The sequence below is a fragment of the Dermacentor silvarum genome, chromosome 7 (assembly GCF_013339745.2).
Source record: "Dermacentor silvarum isolate Dsil-2018 chromosome 7, BIME_Dsil_1.4, whole genome shotgun sequence".
Lineage (NCBI taxonomy): Eukaryota > Metazoa > Arthropoda > Arachnida > Ixodida > Ixodidae > Dermacentor > Dermacentor silvarum.
In genome coordinates this window covers 163827499-163853231 of record NC_051160.1, presented here as the reverse complement: position 1 = coordinate 163853231, position 25733 = coordinate 163827499, and the positions used below count along the sequence as shown (strand labels likewise).

The following is a 25733-nucleotide window of genomic DNA, read 5'->3' as shown; positions in this document are numbered from 1 at the left end:
CTATCACTTTATCTTCAAGCTTAAATGTTACAACACCTTAACCTCAGTTTTTCCAAGTTATTTCCTCAAAAATACTAACATTACCAGGTTTTCTCCAAACGATAATTTACTTCTTCCCCGCGTTCGAACAAACTACGGAAAATTAACTGCTGTCTTCTGGCTGGCAATGCTGTGACCCGGTTGACGGAGTAAAAAGGGAGGGTAAGCGTCATAGTGCCCGGGTCGTTCTAGCGCTTAGGCCCCAAAAGCGCTAGGTTCACCCAAATAGCTGCTAAATACTGATTTGACTTGGCTTCGTATATTAAAGCTTATTTTTAAATATAGGGTGCTAAAGTGATTAACGTGACAGGAACTCTGAGTGAAGTTTGAGAAGTTATTTGATGACGTTAAATGTGAGAGTCTGCAGCGAAGTGATCGAGTGTGGCCGTAATCGTTCTGCCCGTTTAGTGTTCACTGTTTAGCGGACTTCGCCTGTGCCTGTAGTGAAGTGATTGGAGCTGTTGTCATTCTGCCCATGCAGTGTTTAGTGGACTTCGCCTGTGCCCGTGACGAATCGTGTTGCCCAGTAGCTTTGTTGAAGTTGATGCAATTTGTGTGGATGTCGTCGCCGCTTATGACAGTGCTAATTATAGGTGGTCACGCTGCCTTTATTTATTTATTTATTTATTTACACAATACTGCAGGCAGCAATGCTGCCCAAGCAGGAGAGGGTTTACAAAAGAACATTTTTTAGTAGTTTTTCAAATGAAACATAAGATGTGCATTCAACAACAAATTCCGGTAAATGATTCCATTCTTCGCTCGTAAGTGGAAAAAATGATTTCTGAAAGATATTAGTGCGGGCAAAGTACGACTGGACTACTTTAGAATGAAAAATACGTGCCGACCTGTGTGGAGCAGGGGTAATATATGTGGCATTTGCTAAACCAGTTTGATTATGAAACAATGAGTAAAAAAATTTCAGCCTGGCGATTTTACGGCGCACATGGAGCGGATCCAGTCCAAGTTGGCCTAACATACCAGAAACTGACGACGAAGTTTTGTAGTCAGAGCAAATAAACCGTGCAGCCAGGCGCTGAATTCTTTCAAGTTTATCAATTTCCTTATTACAGTATGGGTCCCACACTATGGAAGCATACTCTAGGACTGGGCGAACGAGGGAAAGATAAGCTTGCAGCTTGACAGATGAAGGTGACTTCTTTAGCTTTCTACGTAGAAAGCAAAGTTTTTTGAATGCTTTGTTGCATATGTTGTCAATATGGGTGTCCCATTTGAGGTTACTGTTAATTGTTATGCCTAAGTATTTCACAGAGGTAATAGATTCGAGGTTCCGATTGCCAATGTGGTAAGTATAAAGTAGCGGTTTTCGTTTCAATGTTATTGTCATGGTAGTGGTAGAACGCCCGCCTCGGCTGCGGGAGGCTGTGGGTTCGATTCTCACCGCCGCCGGGCACCCACTGGTTGAAAAGGGTACAAGCGTACCCCGGCCTGGCGTTCGGCTTCCTTCAGGGGTGATACGCTTGGGAAAGGAGCCTGCGCCCTGAATTCCCGTCGAAACCAACGTGAGCACGGAAAACAAGTGGTGTCTGGGCCGCTCCCATGGCGGTCATTTCCCATGTGGCGCCCCAAGCACCTATTGAGGTGGGGGCACCTTCGGGTTGAGGTCAAACACCCCTTTCCAAGCGTTCAGGTCCCATAATGGCCGAGCACCAGGCCGGGAGCGCGCTTGTACCTATTTTACCGGTAGGTACCCGGCGGCAGCACTTGCCTCCCACAGCCGCGGCGGATGCTCGTCTACAAGGCCGTCTGTGGTTGGACAAGAGGCGCCCAGAGACAACAGCTGAAATCTCTATTGGGCCCTCTTTCGAGATGTGGACCCCCACGACAGCCGAACACCAGGCCAGGGGGCATCTCTACCCATGAGAAAAACCGGTGGGTTCCCGGCGGCACCGGGATTTGAGCTCGGTACCTCCCGCATACGAGGCGGATGCTCTACGGCTAGGCCATCGCTGCGGTACCGGTAGAAGTGCATACAAACGCAAGAAACTTCACCCGTTTTCGTGTAAACAACGTGGAGGTCTCGAAATGCTATCTTGAAAATCAACCAGCATAAAATCAAGTCTGCGTTTTGTGGTTGTGCGAACTTATGCTCGTGCGAGCAGCAAAATGACAAAGGTCCGTTGCACATAATGTTGGTTCCAGAAAATCAGCTTTGCCGCCATACAGTCGTGTTATGCGGCGAAACATACGCGATGTATTGCGGTGAAGTCAATGAAAAAGTAAACAGCGGCCACTGCGTTACTGGGGCGATTTTCTTATTTTGAGGCCATGGCCGTGCGCTTTTAGAAGGCGCGAACAGAGAGGAATCACGGTCGAAGCATGGTACGAACCTTGCCGATGCATCACTTGGAGAAAAAAATAGTTGGAGTGGGTGACGCTAAAAAAAAAAAAAAGGGGGGGGGGCCTTGACTTTGGTATAACCAAAGCACTTCCAAGCATGTTGAAGCATATTCCAAGCTCCCATATTATTTTTGATTGTTTAAAGTAATTGCATGTATTGTGCACCAACCTTAGCATGAACTCTGATGTATTTTAATGATTTAGCTATAGTGACATGTGGCAAATATATATTTTCTGCCATGTGGTGTTGTGTTGTTTATAAGCTGCCGCTTTCATGTGGTAATTTGTACATTGGGCAGAAAAGTTGATGCATCCTCCTTGTGGAACATGGTAACTCCTCAAAAGGTGAACCACCTGTCAAGCCATTGTCGTTCTTGCAGTTGCGCACCGGATTTCACAAACATGGGCATCGTTATTATACACAAAGAGTAGCTGAGTCTTAACATATCCAGATGCATGCACAGGAGTGCGGGAATCAACCTCTTTAATTCAGGTTGAATGTGCATACTTGTATAATAGGTAACACATGTTGGGTGTTTGGATTTTTTTATTGTTAGTTTAGTTCGTGTTCTTTCCGCCATATTTAGGTTTTGGTGTGTGTTACTGTGTATGTATATAATTGCTTCCACAGTGGCTTTCTTGTCATTAATAAATTTAGAGAAGGCACGGTTCTTCTTTTTTTGCATTCGTTTCTTGATCAGACAGTGAGTGAGCATGCTTCAAAGGATGTGGGATTTTGTTGCCAGAAGCAACAAAAACACATAAGCATATGGACTGCGTGCTGGAGATATTCTTTATAGTATGAAGAATATTATTATGCTGATAATTCTGTGCACAATCATTAGAATGAAAGCAAAGGTCACTCTGTCGACCAGGTTGCAGCATTGCTGGCCCTCTACTAGCAGTTGGCTACGGTTTTAAAACATACGTTAATAGGGAAAATAAGGAAGTAGTGAAAGAAGCCCACGAATACACGCAAAGTGCCTCGAGCGGCCAGTCGCGTGGCAATCTTGCGTGTATTTAAGGGCTTCTTTCACACTCCGGAAAAACATCTTTATGTAGCACGTATTGAGCAATAGAAAGCTGTATCGGGAGCTTTTCATGTTGCTCTGCAATTTTCTCATTGACACTTTTAATCTAATTATAATATTTGATAAGTTGATTGATTAATTAATTAAGACTAATTATGTAATTAGGCAAAATGCTAAAGCTAATATGAGTATCTCCAAGCCATGGCAAACAACATTACCTTGGTGCATGATAGTTGGGACACCCTGTATATACATCATTGTGTACAATCATTGCATTCTACTGGTGCTAGCATATGGGGCAGAAACTTGGAAGTTTCGTGGAGACAAAGAAGAGCATTTTGTTGTCATGTCAGCACGCACTTTTCTAGAGAAGGGTGTGTCGGCCATTGGCATAAATTTTAATCAAATTTCTGTCAATCCAGCTAACATCAAATCTTGAGCTGTCGTAAAATTTAATAAGTTTGCTTTAACAAGGACCTCGAATGCTGTTAAGGCAAAAAAAGGTCTTCTTTTACGCGCCTTCTTCAGTGTAAAAACACACAAGCTAGGGAATATATTCAGAATCATTGTGTCGAAATATAATTCGTGGCATCGTGTTATTTCAGAATTTCTGCAGACACAGCTTGACAGGCCGAGTATTGAGGACCCATTCCTTGCTCCCAGCTCTCTGAGTGTTGTGCACTTCCTGCAGGACTGGGGAAATGCGCTGGCTTTAATGCAGATGTAGAAGATCTATACTGTTCTTTGCCGCATGTGCGTCTCCTGCAGTTTGTTAAGGACGGCATACACGATCAAACGGATGAACTGGAATTTGCTGCAAGGTGTAAAATTCCAGTTGCACATTTTTTGGAGCTCCTTGATTTCTATTTAAAGTCAATTTTGGTCGGGTAGGAAGGCGAAATATTTGTCCAGAAAGCTGGCATCTGCATAGATTCCTGTGTTGTGCCTGTGCTCAGTAATATCTTTTTAAGTTACATTGACCAGCAAATTAATCAAAACCTGAGTGGGCTTGCTCTTAAGATTTTCAGATATGTGGATGATAATTTGATTTTCGTGGACAAACGTAACTTTTGCAGAATTGTTGTTGATGTACTGAAGCTATTCAGAGAACAAGGTTTCAACTTCCCTTTTGAAGTTCCAGAAAAAGATGTGCTGCAATTTCTTGATTTCAGGCTTACGTTTACGAGGGATCACGTGTGCTGGGGATATCAGCCGAGAACTTCTAAGTCCCTTCTTGATTATAGGTCAAGCCATTCGAAACTTATTAAGCACAGGACTGCCACTCACGCAATTAGAGGTGCCCTAACCAACAGCTGTCCTCACCTTATGCTTGAAAGTGTTATAAATTGGGTGACAAGGCTTAATGAGGCAGGCTATCCAGTTTCAGTGATTTCTTTATCTTGTGACAAGTTAATTAAGGAACTTAAAGCGCAACCAGGGTGGAAGGAGTGAGAGCAGAACAGAGTTGCCATTCGTTCTCACACAGGCTGAAAAAGGTGGCTTCTATGTTCCGGCTCAGGGTTTGGCTTTCATGCAAAAATAAGCTGAAGGGAATATGTGAAGCTGTAAACAAGCGCATCCTTCACAAGGGGTGTCTGTACAGGGGGACCTGCAAAGTGAGACATGGCATGCAGTTCGTCCCTTGCACACAAAATGTTGTTTATTCGATTCCTTTTCCTTGCGGCCTACATTATATCGGTCAGAATGGAAGATGCTTAAACATTCGACTAAGAGAGCACCATAGTTCTTTGAAGGGTTTTGTGCATTCGCGCCTTTCTATGCATTGTCACGACTGTGGGTGTCATCTGGTTTATGAAAGTACCATTGTGCTGTGCAGACGCTGCAAAGCTCTCACGTGAATTAATGGAGGCTTATCACATTAGAATGAAAGGCTCACTACGTGTTAGCCAGCCATCCATCTCGCTGCAAGACAACGAGGTTGCCTTGTTAGATGTTGGGTAAAGCCACTGAGTTGCCTCGTAGTGTATCTGCGTATGCAGGGGGGGGAAGCAGGTGTTGGTCATGTGATGCGTGTTCTATATTGGTTGTTTTCTTCCAATAAACCTCAGTTGTCAGTCAGCGCTGTATTGTGTCCCCTTCTATTCCTTTTGTCCATGCCTGTCCCGCTGCATATAGCGACCATGAAGCTTCACCAACTTGCCCAATTTTCCTATATGTATATTCTGAGGCTGTTTTGGACAGGTAAAGTAAAGATTGGTTTGGCAAGTTTGCACCTGTACCTTGGGGTGGTGATTCATTCTCAATGAGATACAAGGAGGCAATAAAAACGGATCAAGTTTCAATTCATAATATGTGAAATAGCCCAGTTTTCTTGTTGGCAAGTCAGGCCGATCAAGGCAAGTTTTAACTGCTGATATGCTTGCATAGGGGAATAAGCAGCTACAATAAAATTTACTGGTTGGATTCGTATGGCTTCAAGTAAATATGAGAGTTGTGTTTTTTGTAGGTACCGTGCAACCTCGTTGATAAGATTCTGCTGAATACGTTTTTCGGGATAATACTTTTTTTTTCGTTTTCCCTATATGTTGGATGACACGATTTTCGGATGATACGGTTTAATTTCCAGTTCCCCTGAAGATCGTATCAATGAGGTTCCACTGTATATCCCATATTGATGAAGCATACTCTATTTTCAATCTTGCAAGCATTTTATATAGTATAAGTTTAAGGGAAGCAGGAGCCCAAGAAAAATTGCAACACAAAAATCCAAGTGTTTGGTTATCAGCATTAGTCATGTAATTGATGTGCATTTGCATTGTGACATTATTAGTAATGTGAATACCTATATACAAGGTGACAGACTTAGAGCAGAGTTGTTACTTTTGTAGGTAAATGTGCTAAAAGCACTAGCTATGTGAAAATCTCTTCATTTTAACTTTGCTGATGTTATGTTTTTCACTAGTGGTGACACTCCCAAGAGAGTCATCACTAGTTAAAAAAATCACCAGCCTTACCCCTGTCGAGAAAATGGGGGCAAGCGAAGCTTGTCGTGTGTGTTTATCTGACCTTCGTGGCGATTTTCTCTCTCTCTCTTCCTCTGTCTCTATTTCTTTCACTCTTTCTCTACATCTCTTTCTTCCTTTCTTTCTCCGACTTTCGTGGTGATTTTCTTTCGTTCTCTCTCTCCATCCTTCTTTCTTTCTCTCAGTAGTTTTTTTTTTTCTCTAGCTTTCTTTCTCTTACCTTCGTGGTGATTTTCTATCTTTCTTTCTCTCGGTCTTTCATTCTCTCTTTCTTTCTCACTCTCTCTTATTTCTCTCTTTATTCAAGGCTACTCCAGGACTTTCCAGGATGTGTCGCAGGTTTTTCAAGGACTCAAAGCGGCATCCTAAGTAGGATTTCTTTACTCGTAACATTTCCAAAAAATGACTAGGTTTATTGCACTTACGATAAATAAATGTATGTCATAATTACAAAAAAAAATGTGTAGCCTTGATAACTAAAATAAATGTACTATCGGCCAAAAAAGTTTACGGACCACGGGATCTCAGAAAACGCTAAATATCAGAGCAGCCTTTCAAAGTAGCCAGTAAAACCGTACATCACAATGTCGTTCGCGTATACCAGTAGAGGCTGAAAATGGAAATACCAGGCTGCGCTTTGAGGCTGCGGAGATATTCAGCCTTTTCTCAGATCCCTTGGTCCATAAACTTTCTTGGTCGATAGTACATCCCAATGATGTTAATAATGTCTAGCCTTGATTACTTTGCAAGTTCACAACAATACCAAAAAAAATTCATGAAAAACAATGAATGCTCCCAGCAGCTACTCTGACTTTTCCAGTATTAACTGGGAAAGTTTACCGTACATTTACAAACCATTCAGCGTATAATGAATAGATGTATATTGCAATTTTGTAAAACATGTCTTGATCATTTCTCAAGTCCGCAATATTAAAAGTTAACACAACGAACACTCACAACAGCTGCTCAGGCTTCTGCAGTATAAGCTGGGCTGGTTCATCGAACATTTCTAAAACATTCAGCATAGGTAATGTTATTGCACTTATATTATCATAAATAATATAACAAACATCCACCCAAACGCACTGAGCATCAGTGGTAAAGTTGCTCCACTATAGCTCTCTTTAGCTTCACTAGCTTCACCTCGCGCACAAAAGTGAAAGTGGGACAAGGAAGACCAAAGGGCGAGGAGTGATACGTACGATAGGGCGAGTACAGTGGCTAGAATAGGGGCTGTAGGGTGACGAAAGCAGCTTAAACACTGCCAGCCGAGCCAGCACCGAAGTGCGGCACGGGTCTCTCACTCCGTTCGCGGTTTGACACAGTGAAGCCTTTTATTTTTTCCGTGCAGTTCTGCAAAACGGAACCATTGTGTGCTCGCGCCGGCGTATTATTATTATTATTATCAACGCCGATCTACCACAGAAAGGAGGTCGCAATGTCGATATCAGAGTGCACTGCTCACGAAATTCAAGGATTTTCAAGGAAGGAAACAATTTCCAGGACTTTCAAGGGCCTTGAAAACGCACTTTTCAACTTCAAGGGTTTTCAAGGATTTCAAGGACCTGTACGCACCCCCTGCTTTCTTTCTCTCTTTTTCGTCCCTGGTATGTGCCAATGAGCTTGGACCCTTATCACCAGGATCGGCCCACTTCTTTCTTCCTCTCTTCCATTCTTCTTTTCTCTCTCTTCTTCCTCTTGGTATGTCCTACGGTGTAAGAATAAGCAATAGAGGTGCTGACACTCCCCCACAACGCGTGTGAAAGCGCCGCGCGCTCGCGTCCAGATTATGTTCGGCTCGGTTACAGCTCAGTCGGCACCGTCGTAGAGGGCGCTGCGGAATGCGGTCCCAGCCTCGGCGGCAAGGTGTGTGCTGCCGCTGCTTCGTCTTGCATGTGCGGATGCGCTGTTTTGAAGGCACACTTTTGTTCACGTGCGTTTCACGAGCCTGTGCTTGGGTATTGTCGCCACGGGCTCTCAACAAAGGCGGCAGCGGTCTTATGAGGGGCGTTTGAAATGGCTAGAAAGTGCTTCGTTCCGAACTGCAATTCTGGATACTGGACTTGTGCGGAGCGTGTGCCTTTATTCAAAGCACAGTCCGACAGCGGTCGTCTAGAGCAGTGGTGCCGTGCAAATCTGAGGGCAGACCGAACTCCGACCATGTCTGCGCCAATCATTTTTCAGAGGATACGATATCGACGTGCCATATTACGCAGAGCTCAATAAAAGGATTCCCACCTTATTTCCGAACTGTCCAAAGAACCTCACACGGTCAAATAAACCTCGAAAGCCGCTGCGGAAGAGAGAACCCCATGTGCCACAGCAGTTTGCGGCATGTACAAGATATATACTGGGTGGTTTAACTATCACGCACCAAGATTCAATAAAAATATGCAAATGTCACGTAGCTGTACAGAACGAAGGTAATGTTGTCTGCCGTCACTTCGAGATACTCAGAATATCTTTTTTGTATTCCACCTAATTACATAATTATTTTCATAATTGATTAATCAACTTTTCTAGTGCTATAATTGGATAAAATGTGTGAACGAGAGAATTGTACAGCAGCATGGAAAACTCCCAATATAGCTTTCTGTTGCTCAATACGTGATACATAAAAGTGTTTTCCGAGAGTGAAAGAAACCCGCGAATACACGGAAAATTGCCGCGCGACTCGCCGCTAGAGGCACTTTGCGTGTATTCGTGGGCTTCTTTCACGCTTGGAAAAACAGTTCTACGTAGCGTGTATTGAGCAATAGAAAGCTGTATCGGGAGTCTTTCATGTTGCTCTACAATTTTCTCATTGACACTTTTAATCTAATTATAATATTTGAGAAGTTGATCAATAATAATGACTAATTATGTAATTAGGCGGAATGTAAAAAATAATTGGAGTATCTTCAAGAGCCGGCAACATCATTACTATGGTTCTGTCCAGCTACGTGGCATTTGCATATTTTTAAAGACAATTTATTATAAGGCTTTAAAAAGGTACATCGCTACCGATTGCAGCACGCCAAGCGGCTGAGTTTTGTGCCCAGATGACACGAATTGCCCAGAACACGTCACTGGGCCAGCTATACGATTGGCTGCCCAGGGCGCGTCATCAATAATTTTTCCAACATTATGGTGGACAAATGTTGTTCGTAATAGTTTATATGTTAATTTGTTTCTATAAAAAAAAGTAACAGAAAGAGAATGCACAAGGACATGTATCACTACACTAAAAGCACTTCCGGCCCACAGCAAGTGTCGTCTACTTCTGCAGCGCCTCCTCACAAAATAGAGGAGGCGCTGACTTGTGTTAAAACGTGCTCCATGTTGACAAGAGGTGCGCGGTCAGTGTTGGTCTTGTTCTTTCTTTTCGCGAGCACCATGGTTCGCCCTTGTTGCATTGCGGGCTGCAAACGTAGCGATCGGCGCCATAAAGCTGCAACATCGTGCCCCGCTGTAAGGCAGCAGACGAGCGGAGTGGGTGCAGCGCATCGGAGTGTATCCAAACGTCGCCAGCATCTACGCGTTTGCGGCCGTCACTTCACGCCGAAGGATTGCCACAATAAAGTTTAGCGTGTCCGGTATTCAGGTAAACGCAAGCATAAGTGTACTGCCCGTTTTACCACGCTTTACGTGATAAACGGAGGAGCAAACGTGAGCTGCTTGCACAGTGCAGCCACCTGGCGGCACAAAGCTCAACCAAACACACAGCTAATATAGCAGTAACCAAGCTTTTTCACTTTGCTGCTGGCTCAAATTTTTGGCAGGAGCGTAATCTTGAACACGTCTTTTTATATGTTTAAAACGGTTCACACTTGATTACAGGAATATTAGCTCTGTATTTGGCTGGTTAAGCTCTGCGCCACGAGATGGCTGGACCGTGCATGCCGATCAGTGCCGATCAGGCCGCTCACGTACATCTACGAAGCTCCTTCATCACAGCGGTATGGAGGGGCTTTAGTTTACGCCTCTGGCTTTCCGTCAAAGCACCATGCTCGCCTGTGGTTACCGGAACACCGGACACGCTCGGCGCTGCGACAGAACGCTCACAACGCACGTTGCTTGATCGCTCTCGCTGGGGATCGACGGCCGGGCGGCTAGCGGAGAGGTTGGAGAGCCTTCGCGCGCTGGCTCCAAGACCAACCGGAAATAGGTGACAACACCTATTTGTGACGTAGAGCCAGCGAAGGCGGAGCTTAGCCTCGATCACTCGGCGAGCGAGTTGAGGAGGAAATGCATGGCTAGAGAGGAGGGTAACTTGTATTCGTCCGTAGCTCTCTTAATATGAGACGCTTCACTTAAATTGTGACGTGAATGTTTTACTGTAGCTGTACCCTACACGTCTACAAAATTTGTCCGAACCGTTTCAGGGACCCTTTCATGCAACATATGCGGTTTACCCAGACTTCGATCTCAGCAGCACAATGCCATAGCCACTAAGCTACAGTAGCGGAACCTCAAAATCGGCAGTGAAATGACCACACAAGACGAGTAGTTGCGTACTCTGTTTATTAGCATATATCTCCGTGCCCGCTTGTCCAACAGCGTGAATGAGTAGCATCTCTGCCAGTACCAGTCTGAAATTGCCTTTCACACACGTTCACGCATGCACACATACACACCTTCACTCGCTGTCAAATGCAGCCTTCAATCCGCAGCCACCCAGTGGAGTTGTTTCAGCAAAGGGGACATAAACTCGCACAAAATACGGGACCTGTGATACCTCAAGTGAGCTAGTTACTATTTCATAATGCTGACATTTTTTTTTAGCGGTAAACAATGATCAGCTAAATCAGTACTGGCTTCACAGCTCATGCAGAAAACTGCAGTTCAGCTTTAAAGAACACCAAATAAATTGGGTCAACAGAATTTTCCACTAGTCCTGTATACTTTCACACAATATGTACTTAACAGAAGTCCTCAATTTATGCAAGACCTTACAGGATGTATTCCAGCCTGAGCAATTTCACAGACATAGCATTGAAATTTTAACCACAGCAACAGCTGGGGCAACCAATTTCATTTCAGACAGTGATTCGCGATTATGTGCTTTCCCACACACCACTGCCTAAATTTGAAGTCCGCCTGTAATCTCCAGAGCTCGGGGCAGCTACACTTGAGCTTTGCATCAACCAAGTTTTAAATATGGTGCAGCCTTCACGTTACACGTTTTGCTTGAAAGCAAGATGAGATAGAAGAACTTCTTGCTGGGCTAGCTTGTCAAGCACTGCTAACTGGATGTAAAGTGCAAAAAATATGCAGAAAGTCAGTTAAAACAAGCACCTTCAGTACAATAAGTCGCTTATTTGCATGCTCTTTTTGTATGTTTCTCTCGCATGTAAATCCAATTTAGCAATAGACTGAAGACATTGTTGCAGACACCTGACAGCTTTTTCCCCACAGCCTGTTGCCTTCAAAACCATACGATAGGGCATTAAGAAAAGGTGCGTGCCTGGAAATGGCAAATCACACAGCTGCAGGAGCAGCACGCTGCACCCATCCCGTGGCTAAGAAAGACATAAAAGAAAGCCCTGGAGAATGGGATGAGCAGAAGGCAATTCTCCCCATCTAGTGTCAAGAGTGAAAACTAGTCCTGCTAGCAAGAAAACTTCATTGAGTCATTCTTAGCCAGGCCTTCATCATCGTCTAACGACCAAGACAAAAATGGCTGACAAACCTAAGAAGCAAAAGGGCACAGAGTGTGCTTCTTGGCGCTAACATAGTTGTTGAGACAGAACCTGTACCTCTGGAAACACTGACCCAGTAACTTTTGTGCCTTAAAAACTACTACTGCAGCAACGACTAGCCACTTTGGGAGAAGCCTGCCTACAACGCAGGATTGGCTCACAAGCTTGCAAGTTGGCTTGGGAAAAATGTTGTGGACCGAAACCAGAACAGTACCACATTCAGATAAGTTACCTTCACAGCTATGCCTTATCCAGATCAGCAGTTCATATACCAGTGTATGTCATTTAAGCAAACTCAGAAGGCTAACGTACAATTAAACACTATTAAGGCCATGAAACAGGTACTGTGCATTGCCCATTGGTTAAATGCAGAGCTGCTGCAAAGGAACACTACAACATGAAAACATGTTTAGCTGCAATGACGCAGTAGAGGGCACTGGGCTTCATTTTGACAACCTTTAACATGCACCAATATGTCAGTACAAAAGAGTTTTTGAATTTTGACCCCATTAAAATGCAGTCACGTTGGTCGACAGCTAACACTTGTACGTATCAGCAAAAGGTAAGCAAATGTGTGAACACTAGTACTTCACTAACTGCCAGCGACACACCATTTGCTGAAGTGAAAGCCAAAATCTACGAGGTGGCCACCTCTCAGAATGAAATAAGTAGGTTGCTCAACTTTCCAATTTGCAACTTTAGGGGGCATGTTGCAATTGTAAAATTCAAGCGAGCCAGGATGTAAAGCATACCAGCTTGTGAAAAATCTATTCCCTTGCATGAGTTTTGAGAAATATGTAATCAAGCTATGCAGCCAAATACATTGGTGTTCCTCAACTGGTGGAGTGAAGAAGTTAGGAAATTCACAGGCACAAGTTGGAATTGGCTAGCGCAAGACAGGGGTAATTGGAGATCGTAGGGAGAAGCGTTCGTCCTGCAGTGGGCAAAATTATAGGCTGATGATGACGTTGACATTGGTGTTCCAGCCATAACATTCCCCTATAGCAAAAATGTGCTATGTGGTAAAAATGTACTGGTGCTATTCACATGTCTGTAAAAGAAGGGAGTACACTTTGCGTTCTGGCTGACTTCAACAGTGCAACTACAACATGCCCCCTAAAGTTCATTGAGGTGGTGGCTAGGAAATTTGGGTTCAACTATCCCACCCAGTAGTGCTTAACACATCGATTCTGACATCAGCTGCTGCAACAGGTGGTGGTGTTCTTTTGCGTTGTGTTAAACACTTCAATACTGAAACACACAGCATAGTCGCAACAGTGCATGCAGATTTCTTTAAGATGCTGCTGTTGCTCCACCAAAAAGTAGTGCGTAGTGTGCATTGCACATCATTTGACCCAAACTGAAGACATTGTCTGGCGAAAGATTCTTTTGGGAACTGCGTGCCAAATTGAAAACGCCAAGAGAACACCTCAAATTCGGGAACGCTAATGAAAATCGTAATCATAAACAGCCCGTTTTGTTGCGCTAGCCGACTGCATCATGTGTAGTTGCATACGTCCTAATATCATACCACCCGCACTTCTCTTGGCATGCATTCAGTTTGCCTAATAGGCGGCCAGTTATGTAATCTTTGCACTGCATGGCATGCCTACCTACACTTTTCTTTTAATCTAAAATGGTATCAGCCACACCCATTAGCTCTCCAATCTATACCACGGTCTTCCTGTCTCTAATAAAATTATTGCTTAAACCCAGAAAGCTCCAACACCATTCCACATGAAAAAAAAAAAGAGAGAATCCAAGACAACTTATATTCATGGCCAAAGAGGGCACATTTGCACAATAAACAAACTCAAATAATAATTGAGTAAAAATTGTATTTAGTACAATTAGCAATTGGTGTGCTGAACTACCAACAACCTACTGAAAACTGCTTGCAGGTCATCAGAAACACCACTATGTGCTTTGCATTAACTTTCCACTGCTCAGAGTTATCAAACTTGGCGCATCACAAATAATATGCCAGGCTTGGTGGCGTTAAAAAGGACTGGATTTACCTGAACGCACTTTGACTGGACCTCAGCTCCGGAATTTTCTTACATGCCACAAGTATATGTTTTGCCAAAACTTATTAAATTGTCTTGTTATGCAAACATTCATACTACATTCATATCAATGAACAAATCATTGTTATGAAACTTAGTGTTTTCTTTCCTTAATTAACAACAGGTGGTGCATGGATACAAATGGTGCAGTATTTGAAATTTGTCAAAAATGGGAGCTTTTTTTTTATATTTGTGGTGATCACATACTTGAAACTTATATGGCAAACATCCCAGTAGGTTGCACGGCTTGCTTATTTCACTACACTAGTTCATATTTCTTGTGCTCCAGTTGCCCTTTGTGTATGTCGATGTAACAGATTATATAATATTACCACATTATTTCTAACCAATACAGTTTTCAACTTTGTCATTGTTCAGCACACTTAAAGGGCTTTTGAAACATGCCTTTAGGAAACAGACACAAAATCATTTTAAACCTTAAAAAGCAAAATTGAGAAGATTTTTTAGCAGATGGCAGCACTCGCCAGAAGACGAATGTGCGCCTCTTTAATGAATAAAACAGCAGTGCCCGTCTGCAACAGTTGACTCATCAGAACCAATAATATGTCCTCGCAGAACAGGTGTAATACAGAGTTGCGCTTTCAAGCATAGCACAATGTTCAGAGTACGGCATCAATGCTCACCACTAAAACAACTGTGGTGTTAAACATCCCAAGCAATTCTGTGTTCTTCGCAGACCAATGGCACGCAAGAAGCCGTGCAGGCAGCTCAACATACCCACCAGTTCTTGGAAGTCGGAAAAGACACATTTTTTTTTTTTTGCAGTGTTTTGGACTTGAGGCATCATTGCAGGAAAGTTAGCTTACTGTTTAATGAAAGGGGGCCTACAGAGGTCTGCTGTAACTATGCATGCATTCTTCCAACACTTGGCTGCGCGAGTAGATGAGTGGTGCAGCTACAGAGCATCGCTTCGCTGCGAGAATCAACCGTTCAATAGCCAAGGGCATGGCCACCTCATCCTTGCACGTGGAAGTAACCAAAAAAGAAATAAAATAAGAAGCACCTCGGAAAAGCACACTGTGTAGAACTTTATGCAAAAGCATGGGGGTTACATTATAAACAAGTCAACAAGGCAGAAAAAAAAAATTGCAAGACAGAAAAGCACGAAGGAACACAGGTGGGGTCAAAAAAACTCCAGAGGAAAATTTGGGTATAAGGGCACAAGAACCTGCGGGCGGCGGCGACTGCGGCACTTTAACAACAACAACTAACAAAACATTTCAGAAGTGAGACGCTCGACAAAGAAGAAACAAAAGGAAGCTAATCCAGACAAGATGCGTGCGCACGAGTGCGCAGCGGAAGAGTTCTCGGGTGGTTTATCCCGCGTCAAGTGGTCCCAGGCCTGTGTCGCACGCACGCACACTTCATTGCACAAAGCGGGAGTTAAGGGCGAAGAAGAAGCAGCAGCAGCTGGTGCACGTCGAAATCTCACGTCTGCCAGGGCATGCTGGGACGAGGAGAGGCGGAGTAAGTCAGCAGCAGCTGCCATCCACGGTGGATACTGGGGTGCCCTGCTGGGGCGGTACTTGGCTCTGGCCGGAGGGCGCCTCTACTTCTTGTTCGACGAGCCCTGTGGGCAGGCAGTGGGACAAGAGGAGACCAAACAGGCTATAGAGACCCTGCAGCACCCGTACAGAGCGTGCTGCGTCGTCGGCATGCATGTCGCCCGATCTCGGAGGTCACACATTTGCAAGCTGGGTCGTCGAATGGAACCCGTCGATTGGGATGAGAACCAATGTATTGAACATATTAGGACAGAACTGCGGTAATCATCCGCATTATTTGAGCAAAAGTTGGCAAAAGGAGCTTTGTTTACAACACGCACGATGCTTCTACTTGTCTGCAACTGCAGCTAGCATGCGAGCCACCTCCACAGCATGCCTCCAGGGTCGTGCCACTGTCAGTTAGCAGCATGCTCCCTGTAGGGTGGCAAAGAACTAGTTCAGATTGAAGCCAGATGTAATGCAGAACAAGGGCTTGCAAATGGTGCCAGAGAATCAAGACGACCACAAGATGCAAATGAAAGGTTTAGTGATCGTTCTGGATACGCCGACTTAGAAGCAATAAACTGAGGTGTTATTATCAAGCAATAACTTTGGCAGCAACGCCCTGCCACAATTGGCCGGCAGCGTTCCTTGCGCTGTGCCATCATTGCACACATTGCTAGAAAGGAAATGCTGTCAGCACAGAGTTGCACAAGATCTCACTAAAGTGATCTCTCAAAGTCATCATCATTCCGGAATACCACCTGAAAATACGCATCAGCAGAAGGGCACAAAGAAAAAATGAAAAGCCACACTACAGCATGTCTTTGTCAGATCCCCATAGGAAGCACTTCGCTGATAACATCACAGAGGGCCATGCTAACACACGGTTCTTACAGCAGTTTAATATCTAGAGCTTCCAGAATTTCTCACATCAGCTAGTAAGTGGTCCTGTGGAGAACACTAGTTTCTTTTCTTTTACAACCAAGGTGGCTTTTCGTTTTCTTTGGGTTCTTCCGCTCACGTGCATCTTCGGTTTATCACTGGTAAGCCAGTGTTCAGTTGTTAGTGCACCTCGTGATCGTCTCAATGTCTCCCTATTTGTCCATCGAGATTTTTCAAGGAAAACCGTTAAATTAACACGAAACAAGTTCTCAAAAGCTGCATAGTCTTACTGGGTCTTATTTTTCATTATGCCACGAGGGCGAAATAAGGCTGGCACAGAACCAACCAAGTTAGCTAGTTTGAAATCGGATACTAACTACAACAGTTAGTATGACCAACAAGTTCTCCACGGCACTGTTACAGTAGTTGTGCAATGCTAGAGCTACATGTTTTCTGCTTTTATTCCTTGAAGCAAATGCTTTGAAATTAAAAATGAAGTACTGCATGGTAGAACCTGAGCCTTCAAAGGTTCCATTCCCCAAGGCAAATAGAGGCTTTCACATGCTGAAACATGGTAATGTACAAAAACTTCTTGACTAGCATGAGATATTGAGCACTGATTTAAGGAGATCAACGTCCACTGTTTTGGTGCCTTATGTGAATTTCCATTGGTTCTTGCTCATTACGTATACGACAAATAGTGAACAGATTTTGTAATTCACTATAGTTCTGCCCTGCTGCACTGTGCAATGAACACAAAACAGAAGAATGTGCAAATAAGCTGTCACGCTTTATAAAAAGGAAATCTGGTCCATTTATTTATATACAGTAAGAAAAAAAATCAGAAGTTGGAACATTTGGCTGTCTGTCCAGTCAGGACACAGAACACTTATTTAAAGATCGGGACTGTCCCGTTAAATTCGGGACTGTTGGCAGCCCTAGTCAGAACACAGGCTAGAGATGCAATTTGGAGTTCAAAGCCAATCCTTCTGGCTCGGAAGGAACACTATACACGTTAGTATAAGAAAAAAAAAATTTCAATCGTGTGCTGCAAAATCTGGCTATGTTTTATTAATTTCGTAGAAAAAAAAATTTACATTTACCACTGCTTAGTTTTTGCTAAAATTTAGTGGAACAATTGCATTTTATGTACCGAATCATTCCATGTAATGCTTGGAACTGTTACACGCCTGGTTTGTCGAGAAAAAAAACTGCCAATACAATTTCGTCTGCACTGCTCGCAGCGAGTTTAAAACTAAAAATGATTAAAACATAATGCCTATGTCACCTCCTCTGTCTGCAGCACAGCACAGCATGACCTTTGAGATTGAACAACTTGGCACTTTTTTTTTTTCAGGATCAAACAAGAGATCATACCAAAGGCTACATTGAACATTCTGGACCACAAAATGCTATCTTCCTGCAAAATTTGAACGAGAACGAAGCGTCAGTAATAGTGAAACATTTATTCTACAATGTTAAAAGAAAAGTGCACACCTGTATTTGTATTCTTTTGAAATCACTGTTGCCCTGACTTAGACACAACTCAGTAATTGTAAAATTATTGGTGTCAAAATTCTATACACTCAAAATCAAGAATTTCAGAATCAAATCGTAAACGTTGGCAGGTTTAGGCTAGACATGCATCTTTAGCAAGGCTACAGTATGAATGCGGAGAATTATACTGTTTGTCCTTGTGCAGTGCCCCAGTCACTGACTCTGGGTTTAGCAAGTGCATCCGAACTGCTCTGCTTTTTAGCCTCAAGAAAAAGGCAGTACAGAAGCCAAATATACATGGAATCGTGAACCGGCTTCAGCCACCTTTGTTCACACAAAAGAGCCACTACATCATCCCCCCCCCCCCCCTGCTAATGATGCTACATAACATACCACAATGACACATTGCCAGCATCAATGACAAGACACACGCTTTTTTTTTTTTTTTTGACACTGCTAACTTGTTTAAAAAACTGTGTAAAACTAGGCTCATTACAATTTTTTATGCCAGAATAAACAGCCAGGGAAATGTACTAAATTTTAAAGTGTGCAATGCATTTCCAGTCAAGTGGCAATATCATGATATTGGCTGGACTACTTTTTCTTAAAAGTGCATTTCTCTTGTGGGAACAAAAGTGCTGTACTAGGAATGAGTCCTGTCTATTAGAGCAGCCTGTATTATAATGGCACGAGCGAATGCAAATGAAATCAAGAGTACTGGCATCTTTTGACAGGCTCATTGGACAGCAGGTGCACTGTACAATCCTGTCCCAAGTAAATAAGTCATGTTGCACTTTTTTTTCCCCGACATGGAGCTTTGACCTTATGGACTTCATTGCACCTGCCATGAAAGCACGACCACAAACAGCCATGTGCATGTGCTTCAGCGTGTATGCTGTGCTGGGTAAAAGGGAAAGTGCTGTCTCCACGCAGACACTGGCACCAAACTAAGAAAGATAAAGGCCGAATACATGACTCAAGGCTTTTAACAATTTGCAGGCATGTCATTAACAGTTTTGAGTGTGTAAGCATCATGCAACAGATCACATGGTTAAACCGCTTGTGGCTTCCAGTAGAAGAAATCTGCTTAACGTCATCTGTTTGCACCACCAGAACCACAGCAATAATACCCGTGTGTCCTAAAGAGACAGCAACAGTGCAAACAAACAAGGGATGTGAAGTGCTGTTACAGTCTTTAAGAATGAACCCCGATTTGTGGCATTGTCACTATTGTGGGAAATGGAGTGTGTCTTTGCCAGCACTGCCTACACCATCCCACATGAAAGTGCAAAAGATGGCTCAATCATTACAGGCTATCTAGACCAGTGGTTACCTTCTCAAATGAAAAAGACCCAGAGGTAGGCCCACAGATGTGAACAGTACTTACCTTTCTCATCTGATGTTGTCAAGAAAGAGAGAGAGAGAGAGAGAAAGAAAGCGCAACGTTTGTTATTACAACAGCCGTGGTAAAACGCAATGCAAGTTAGCAAAGCCTAGCCGCCACTAGAAAGCACAAGTGTACAGGTAATACGCGCACTCACAGTCAGAAGTGGTATTCACCAACCAATCACAGCCAGCAAACTGCAGTAGGCGCAGTAAACAGAAATGCTCTGGTAATCCCAGGTCAGTTTCACAAGAAAAATAATGAGCATGCCACGAAAATCAAAACAGTGCACATGTCTTGCCCTAAGGTTCATGCTGTTGTTTGCAGCCTTTATGCATTATGGACATCTACAGCAAGAAATCTCCAAGACAGTTATCGCTGTTCAGTCTTTTTGCATAGCTGCTGTCAGAGCACATACTTGTGCAGATTTTCATATCTCGTTATAATAAGCATGTCTGTCACTGAAAATGAACATGGTCGTTTTGCCTCCATGGTGGTTGTTTAAAACTACTATGTGGTACGAGATGTTTGCCAAGTTTGTGGCCATACTATTTTCCTCCTATATATATTTTAATTCCTGGAGGCCAATCCTAGTAGCCTCTGATGCGCTGCTTTTGCTCGGTTTCATTTTTTTTTAAACAGGGTAGCTTGGTTTCTGGTACATGACACGGTCTGATGAAATTCCTATGCCTGCCCCATCCACAAGCACTTGCTTGCTTAGGTGTCACAGAAAATGTATATTAAAAAAAGATATATTAGGAGAAGAATAAATATAACATCTACTACTATCATATATCGCAAGTCATCGCAACACACGCCGAGCACCAGAGCAACTGGACAACCAAAGCCAAACGTGAAGCAAGCAAAGCAGCTGCCTCGCTTACCGACCATAGTTCCAAACTGGATGGGGGCGTCACGTGACCAAGATTGAAAGCATTCTTTCCTGTCTAATTCAAGAGTGGGAAGCAGGCAGTGTTTTGGCTTAAAGGGACCCTGAAACGATTTTGATCATTTTGTACAAACGTACTGAGTCGTTAGGGTAGGTCCTTCTGATCATTAAGTGGAACAGTTAAGCGCTCCGATTCAAGCGTAATTTATAATGAGGTTTTAAAAATGAGCATGACTACCAATCACAGCAGCGCCACTTCCCTGCGTTTTCAGCGGCTTCATCACCATCTACGTAGCAGGTGCACATCATGTCAGTCGGGCAAGCTATCCGATTAACTACCTACGTTTCGTCATCGATAATTTTTCCAACTTTTATGGTAAACAAATCTTGTTCGTAATAGTTGGAGTGTTGTTTGACTTGTTTCTATAAAATAAAAGTAAGAATACAAAACTAAAATTTATCCCTACACTCAAGCCCTTCCGGCACAGAGCAAGTGTTGTCCGATTGTGTTACATGCTCCATGTTGGCGCGAGCTGTGTGGTCAGTGTTGGTCTCAAGCTTTCTTTTCGCAAGCACCATGGTTCGCTCTTGCTGCATTGCAGGCTGCAAGCGTGGTGGTCGGCGACATGTCCCTCTACAAGGCAGCAGACGAGAGGAGTGGCTGCAGCGCATCGGACTGTCGGTATTCGATGGACACCAGGATCTACCCGGAGGATTACTACCATAAGAGAGCTTAGCATGTCGGGTATTTGGGTAAACACAAGCGCAAGCAGACTGGGCGTTTTACCATATTAGCTGAGGTGCAAACGTGAATGGCCTGCACGGTGCCCAGCCACCTGGTGGCACAGAGCTCAACTAGACAAACAGTGGTAATATGGCAGTAACCAAGTGTATTCTACTTTACTGCTGGTGCTAATTTTTGGCAACAGCTTAATTGTGCACATTTTAAGTCTTTTTAAATGTTTAAAATGTTTTACACTTATTTACAGCAATATTAGCTCTGCGACTAGCTGGTTGAGCACTGCGCCACCAGGTGGCTACACCGTACAGGCTGCAAACATTTTGCAGGCTGCCTTTGTCCATTCGTCAAAATGCCCAGCTCGCCTGCATTTACCAGAATAATAGACACACTCGGCAATGCAACAGATTGCAAGCTGCTTGGAAAGCTCTTGCTGGAGATCAACAACCAGGCGGTTAGCGGAGAAGTAGATTTTGCGTGCTGGCTCCAAGGCACCGGAAGTAGACAACACGACATCATATCATAACGCAGAACCAGTCAAGGCAGAGCTTAGCCCCGATTGCTCGGCGAACGAGTTGAGGAGAAAAAGGATGGCTAGAAAGTAGGGCGACTTGTAATCGTCCTTAGCTCTTTTAATATGAGACACTTCACACAAATCGTGGCAGAAACATCTTACTGTAGCTGTACCCTACGCGTCCGCAAAATTTGTTGTTGGAAGCGTTTCAGCGACTCTAAGGAGGATCAGTACGGTGAGAAGCGAGCTTCAAATTGCAGGTAATGAAACCCTTCTGCACTGAAATTCAGGCATGTGGCAGAGATTTAACCCGACAATACTGTTGCTGTGGTGTTGTGTATTCCCCTGAGGACACCCAAGAAGAAATGGTGGAAAGCAGATCACATGATCAAAGTTCCTTCACGAGAAGAATGGATATTCCAGATGACTCACAACCATTTGTGGTCGACATGGCTTCCCAGCAAAAAAACAGCAGCTCAGGTGGAGCATTGCAAGAAGCCTACATAACCTAACCAGCCTTGCTTTGCATGGCAGAGACGCAGTCTTGCTAATGGTCTCAGCTGGAAGCTTGATGTCGGTAGGTTTGGACTAATGGACTTCAGCAATCAGTTGCGAGATCACATGCACACATGGGCTAAACTAGTGGCCGCAGAAGCAGAGACCACAGGTGAATTGCAGGCAACTACTGTGAACCATGTAACGGTAAAAGCTCATGTGCAGGCAGAAAGCAGTAATTCACACAGAGCCTAACCTGGCAGCGCTGGCCAGTAAATGTCGCATGCGCATATCTGCACTTCATGACAACATACGACAGTGAAATGCCCCCGTGGACTCAACCATCGTGGTATTTCAAGTAGATATTTCAATAGAGCACAAACACACAGCAAAATTAAGTTTTTCATAGTTTTTTTTTTTTTCCAGATTGCCCAGTTATTCATAGATTTTATGGCCCCTGCAAGCCCAAAAAAGAACGGAAGTTTATTGATATTGATCCATCGTGACGCCTTTGCACATGTGTCTATTAGGTGAAGATTGTTTGGGGCTATATTTATTTGGGTGGTTTTAATAAATCCTTCCAGTTGCGAGTAGTGCTGTTGTCCATCGTCTTGCTTTGGTGTTCTCCTTGGCATCCAAGACAACAAGGAAAAACCAGTCAGCAGCTGTACTTGCAGCACTTCAGAGGAGTGCATCTATAACAACCTTCGTCATCATCACCCTGACGAGCACGTTTTACTTGCACTGCAAGACAAAGGCCTCTTCCGAAGATCTCCCTCGAGCAGTCACCCATGCTACTACTGCCAATGTCGGCTGCTCCTCACTTTGTGGACACACACAATACTCTTTGACGAGCTGCTGCATAGATGTGCTGCCTTTAGAGAAATGCCGCTTGAATTGCATTACTGTTTTTTTCTTATTCCTCGCACACATTTTACCAGACTCTCTGTGATGGCAGGTCTTCACTGCTGACATGGTGAAACCACTGATAGAAGCAGCGTGCAGCTATTCCTCAGCGACAAATGGGCTCTGTGCTCATTGTGCACCCACTGAGCCTGACTGCATTTGTGGAAGCGATTAACTTGTGGGGTCCACCATCCAAAACTAATCCAGATGGATTCTCCTGCCTACAGGGTTTGTTAAACATGCACCCAAGGCTCAGAGCGGCTTCCACGACTAAGAATTGAACCCGAGACCTCCTGCTCCAATGCAGAGTCACTGGGAAACCACCGTCATCACCCTGTTGCCCACCATGCTTGGAAGTTTGTCGTCGCTGCATTTACTCGCAGCCCAATTTATCTTCCTCAGAATGCACACAGCTCATCCACCAAACATTACAGAAAGCATGAATTTCGTACAGCATAATTCGCCACTTCTGCTTGTCGAATAAATTATTACCAAAACGTTTGCATGCATACATACTTGTGGGAGGAAATATTCCTCAGTTGAAGTAACCACCAACTTAGTTTTAGCAGCAATTCACTCCAAAAGTAGCTTTTCATTCCTGGCTCACGCTCAGACACTTGAGTAATTCCAATAAAAAAAAAGTCAGTGCAATCAGCTTTAATGGTACACATTAAAACTGATTAAATCACTTTTTTTGAACACTACCCCCCCCCCCTCCCCCCCTTTTTTTTAAACACCTGTGATACCTTCTGTTGTGATTCGGTAATATTTTTGTAGACTAAACATTTTTCTTAATTTATTACATCATGTATTTCCGCTCCTACGTGAGCCTGACAAAAGGCCGGCAGTATTGCATAAATGAATGAATAAGTAAATCAATCAAATAAAATGATTCTTTTACACAAGCTTATGCTTCTCGCACCTGGGGGAGTGTGAGCTACATTTGTACCGTGTTTATTTGAATGTAGGTCCATAGTTCTTATTACGATACCAATTATATGGACACTCGAGGCGCACTCGCCATGCATTCAGTCACGACATCGATCACACACACCTGCAACCCACGCATGGAGGGCGAGAAGGTCTCCAGAGACGCACAGAGAGAGTGGCTGCAGAAATTACAACCAACACTACACTCGATCGGCTCTGCAGCAAAGACTACACTGGCACACACTGGAATGGACTTGGTGCGTACACAAACACTAACATGCCTCCTGCGCAGCTACTGCATGCCGCACCGAATCAAGGTCACCCTAGGTTCAAGTGAATGAGCTGCCTAGAAAAACCATTTTTGCCCCGAAGACAAGTCGCTTTGTCAAAACAGTTTCAGCCTGAGGCGTCGCTAGATGTGTCGTGTTTCTCTGTAGGATTATTAAAAAAGAGACACAGAGAGATAACCCGAGTACATTGCCTCAACTTGGGTACAGTTTATGACTACAAGTCACGCAAGATAACCGAAATCTCAAATCAGAAAGATACGATTGTACTCTACAGAAGACCTAGTCCCGTAATCACTGTCACGAGCCCCAAAGCACCTATGGAATGCTAGGTGTATTCAGCCCAATGTTGCAAAATCGTCCCAACAATGAACAACATGTACAAAATTATTCATTATGCCATCAAGGGCCTCAACAAAGTTATAACACAGTGTGATCTTGTTTGATAACACTATAAAGCTATATAACTGACAGACACATATATTGCGATGTATTCCGCATAACTAACACAGATTATGTATCCGAACGATGTGCATAACATCGATTTCCGCATGGAACTACATATCCTTTTAACTACAATGATTTTTTTTTTTCACGCAAAAGTGAAGGTGCCAACTGCATGTCAAGGCATTTTTAACTCATAAAGGGCCCCTCACCAGGCCACATAGCCAATTTTGGTTATACACTGGAAGTTAAGTGCACTCTAGGGAACATTTACTGCAATAATTTTTCAAATTTGTTCAATAATAGCAGAGATAGAAATAATTAAGTGCCGTGAACCCATGATTTCACCAGGCAAGCGTCACTGCCAACATAGACACTTTCTCCACTTGCTCTCGTCTAACCTCCAAAAGCTAAATTCTTTCCCTGTGTTCTCCCATTCCAGAGCAGGAGGATCATGTGATGAATACGTCAGGGGCCCGCCTTCTTTTTCTCTCGCGTTATTGCTGCATGGCGCACTTTCGGTGGTGGTATCGCGCGTGAGCTGTTGCGTTTGCCTCATTTTATGCAACGCACAATTTTGCACGCTGTGCACAAGAACTCTTGACTAGCAGCATGACAAGTGGATGGCTGAGGCGAAGAGTGATGGGACAAAAAATGTGAGGCGCCACACTAAGAGACGGGAAGAGAGCGGTGTGGATCAGAGAGCAAACTGGGATAGCTGATATTCTAGTTGACATTAGAGGGGAAAAATGGAGCTGGGCAGGCCATGTTGTGCGTAGGATGGATAACCGGTGGACCATTAGGGTTACAGAATGGATACCAAGAGAAGGGAAGCGCAGTTGAGGGCGGCAGAAAACTAGGTGGGGTGATGAAGTTAGGAAATTTGCAGGTGCTAGTTGTAATCAGCTAGCGCAAGACAGGGGTAATTGGAGATCGCTGGGAGAGACCTTTGTCCTGCAGGGGACATAAAAATCGGCTGCTGATAAGTCAGGACCACATGATCAATGAGATGCAAGTGAATCAAGGAGCACGATCGCGCACTGGAACCCAGTAGCAAATGGCCGATAGTTTCATTTTCCGCACGTGCAGACGAAAC

At 43.9% G+C, this 25733-nt stretch overlaps 1 protein-coding gene across 13 annotated transcripts in view; it reads right to left on the bottom strand.

The window, feature by feature from the left end:
• Window positions 1-10901: 10901 nt before the first annotated feature.
• Window positions 10902-25733, bottom strand: part of LOC119458646 (ribosome-binding protein 1-like) — a 171560-nt gene continuing 156728 nt past the window's right edge. For 8 of the 13 annotated variants that reach the window (XM_049671341.1, XM_049671343.1, XM_049671342.1 and 5 more), the window contains one exon: window positions 19994-21025. In XM_049671341.1, coding sequence (XP_049527298.1) covers window positions 20957-21025 — 69 coding nt within the window. In that variant the 3' untranslated portion in view covers window positions 19994-20956. Of the gene's footprint in view, window positions 15756-19993; window positions 21026-25733 lie in introns of those variants that run through there. The other 5 variants (XM_049671344.1, XM_049671345.1, XM_049671351.1 and 2 more) reach the window with 2 other exon arrangements.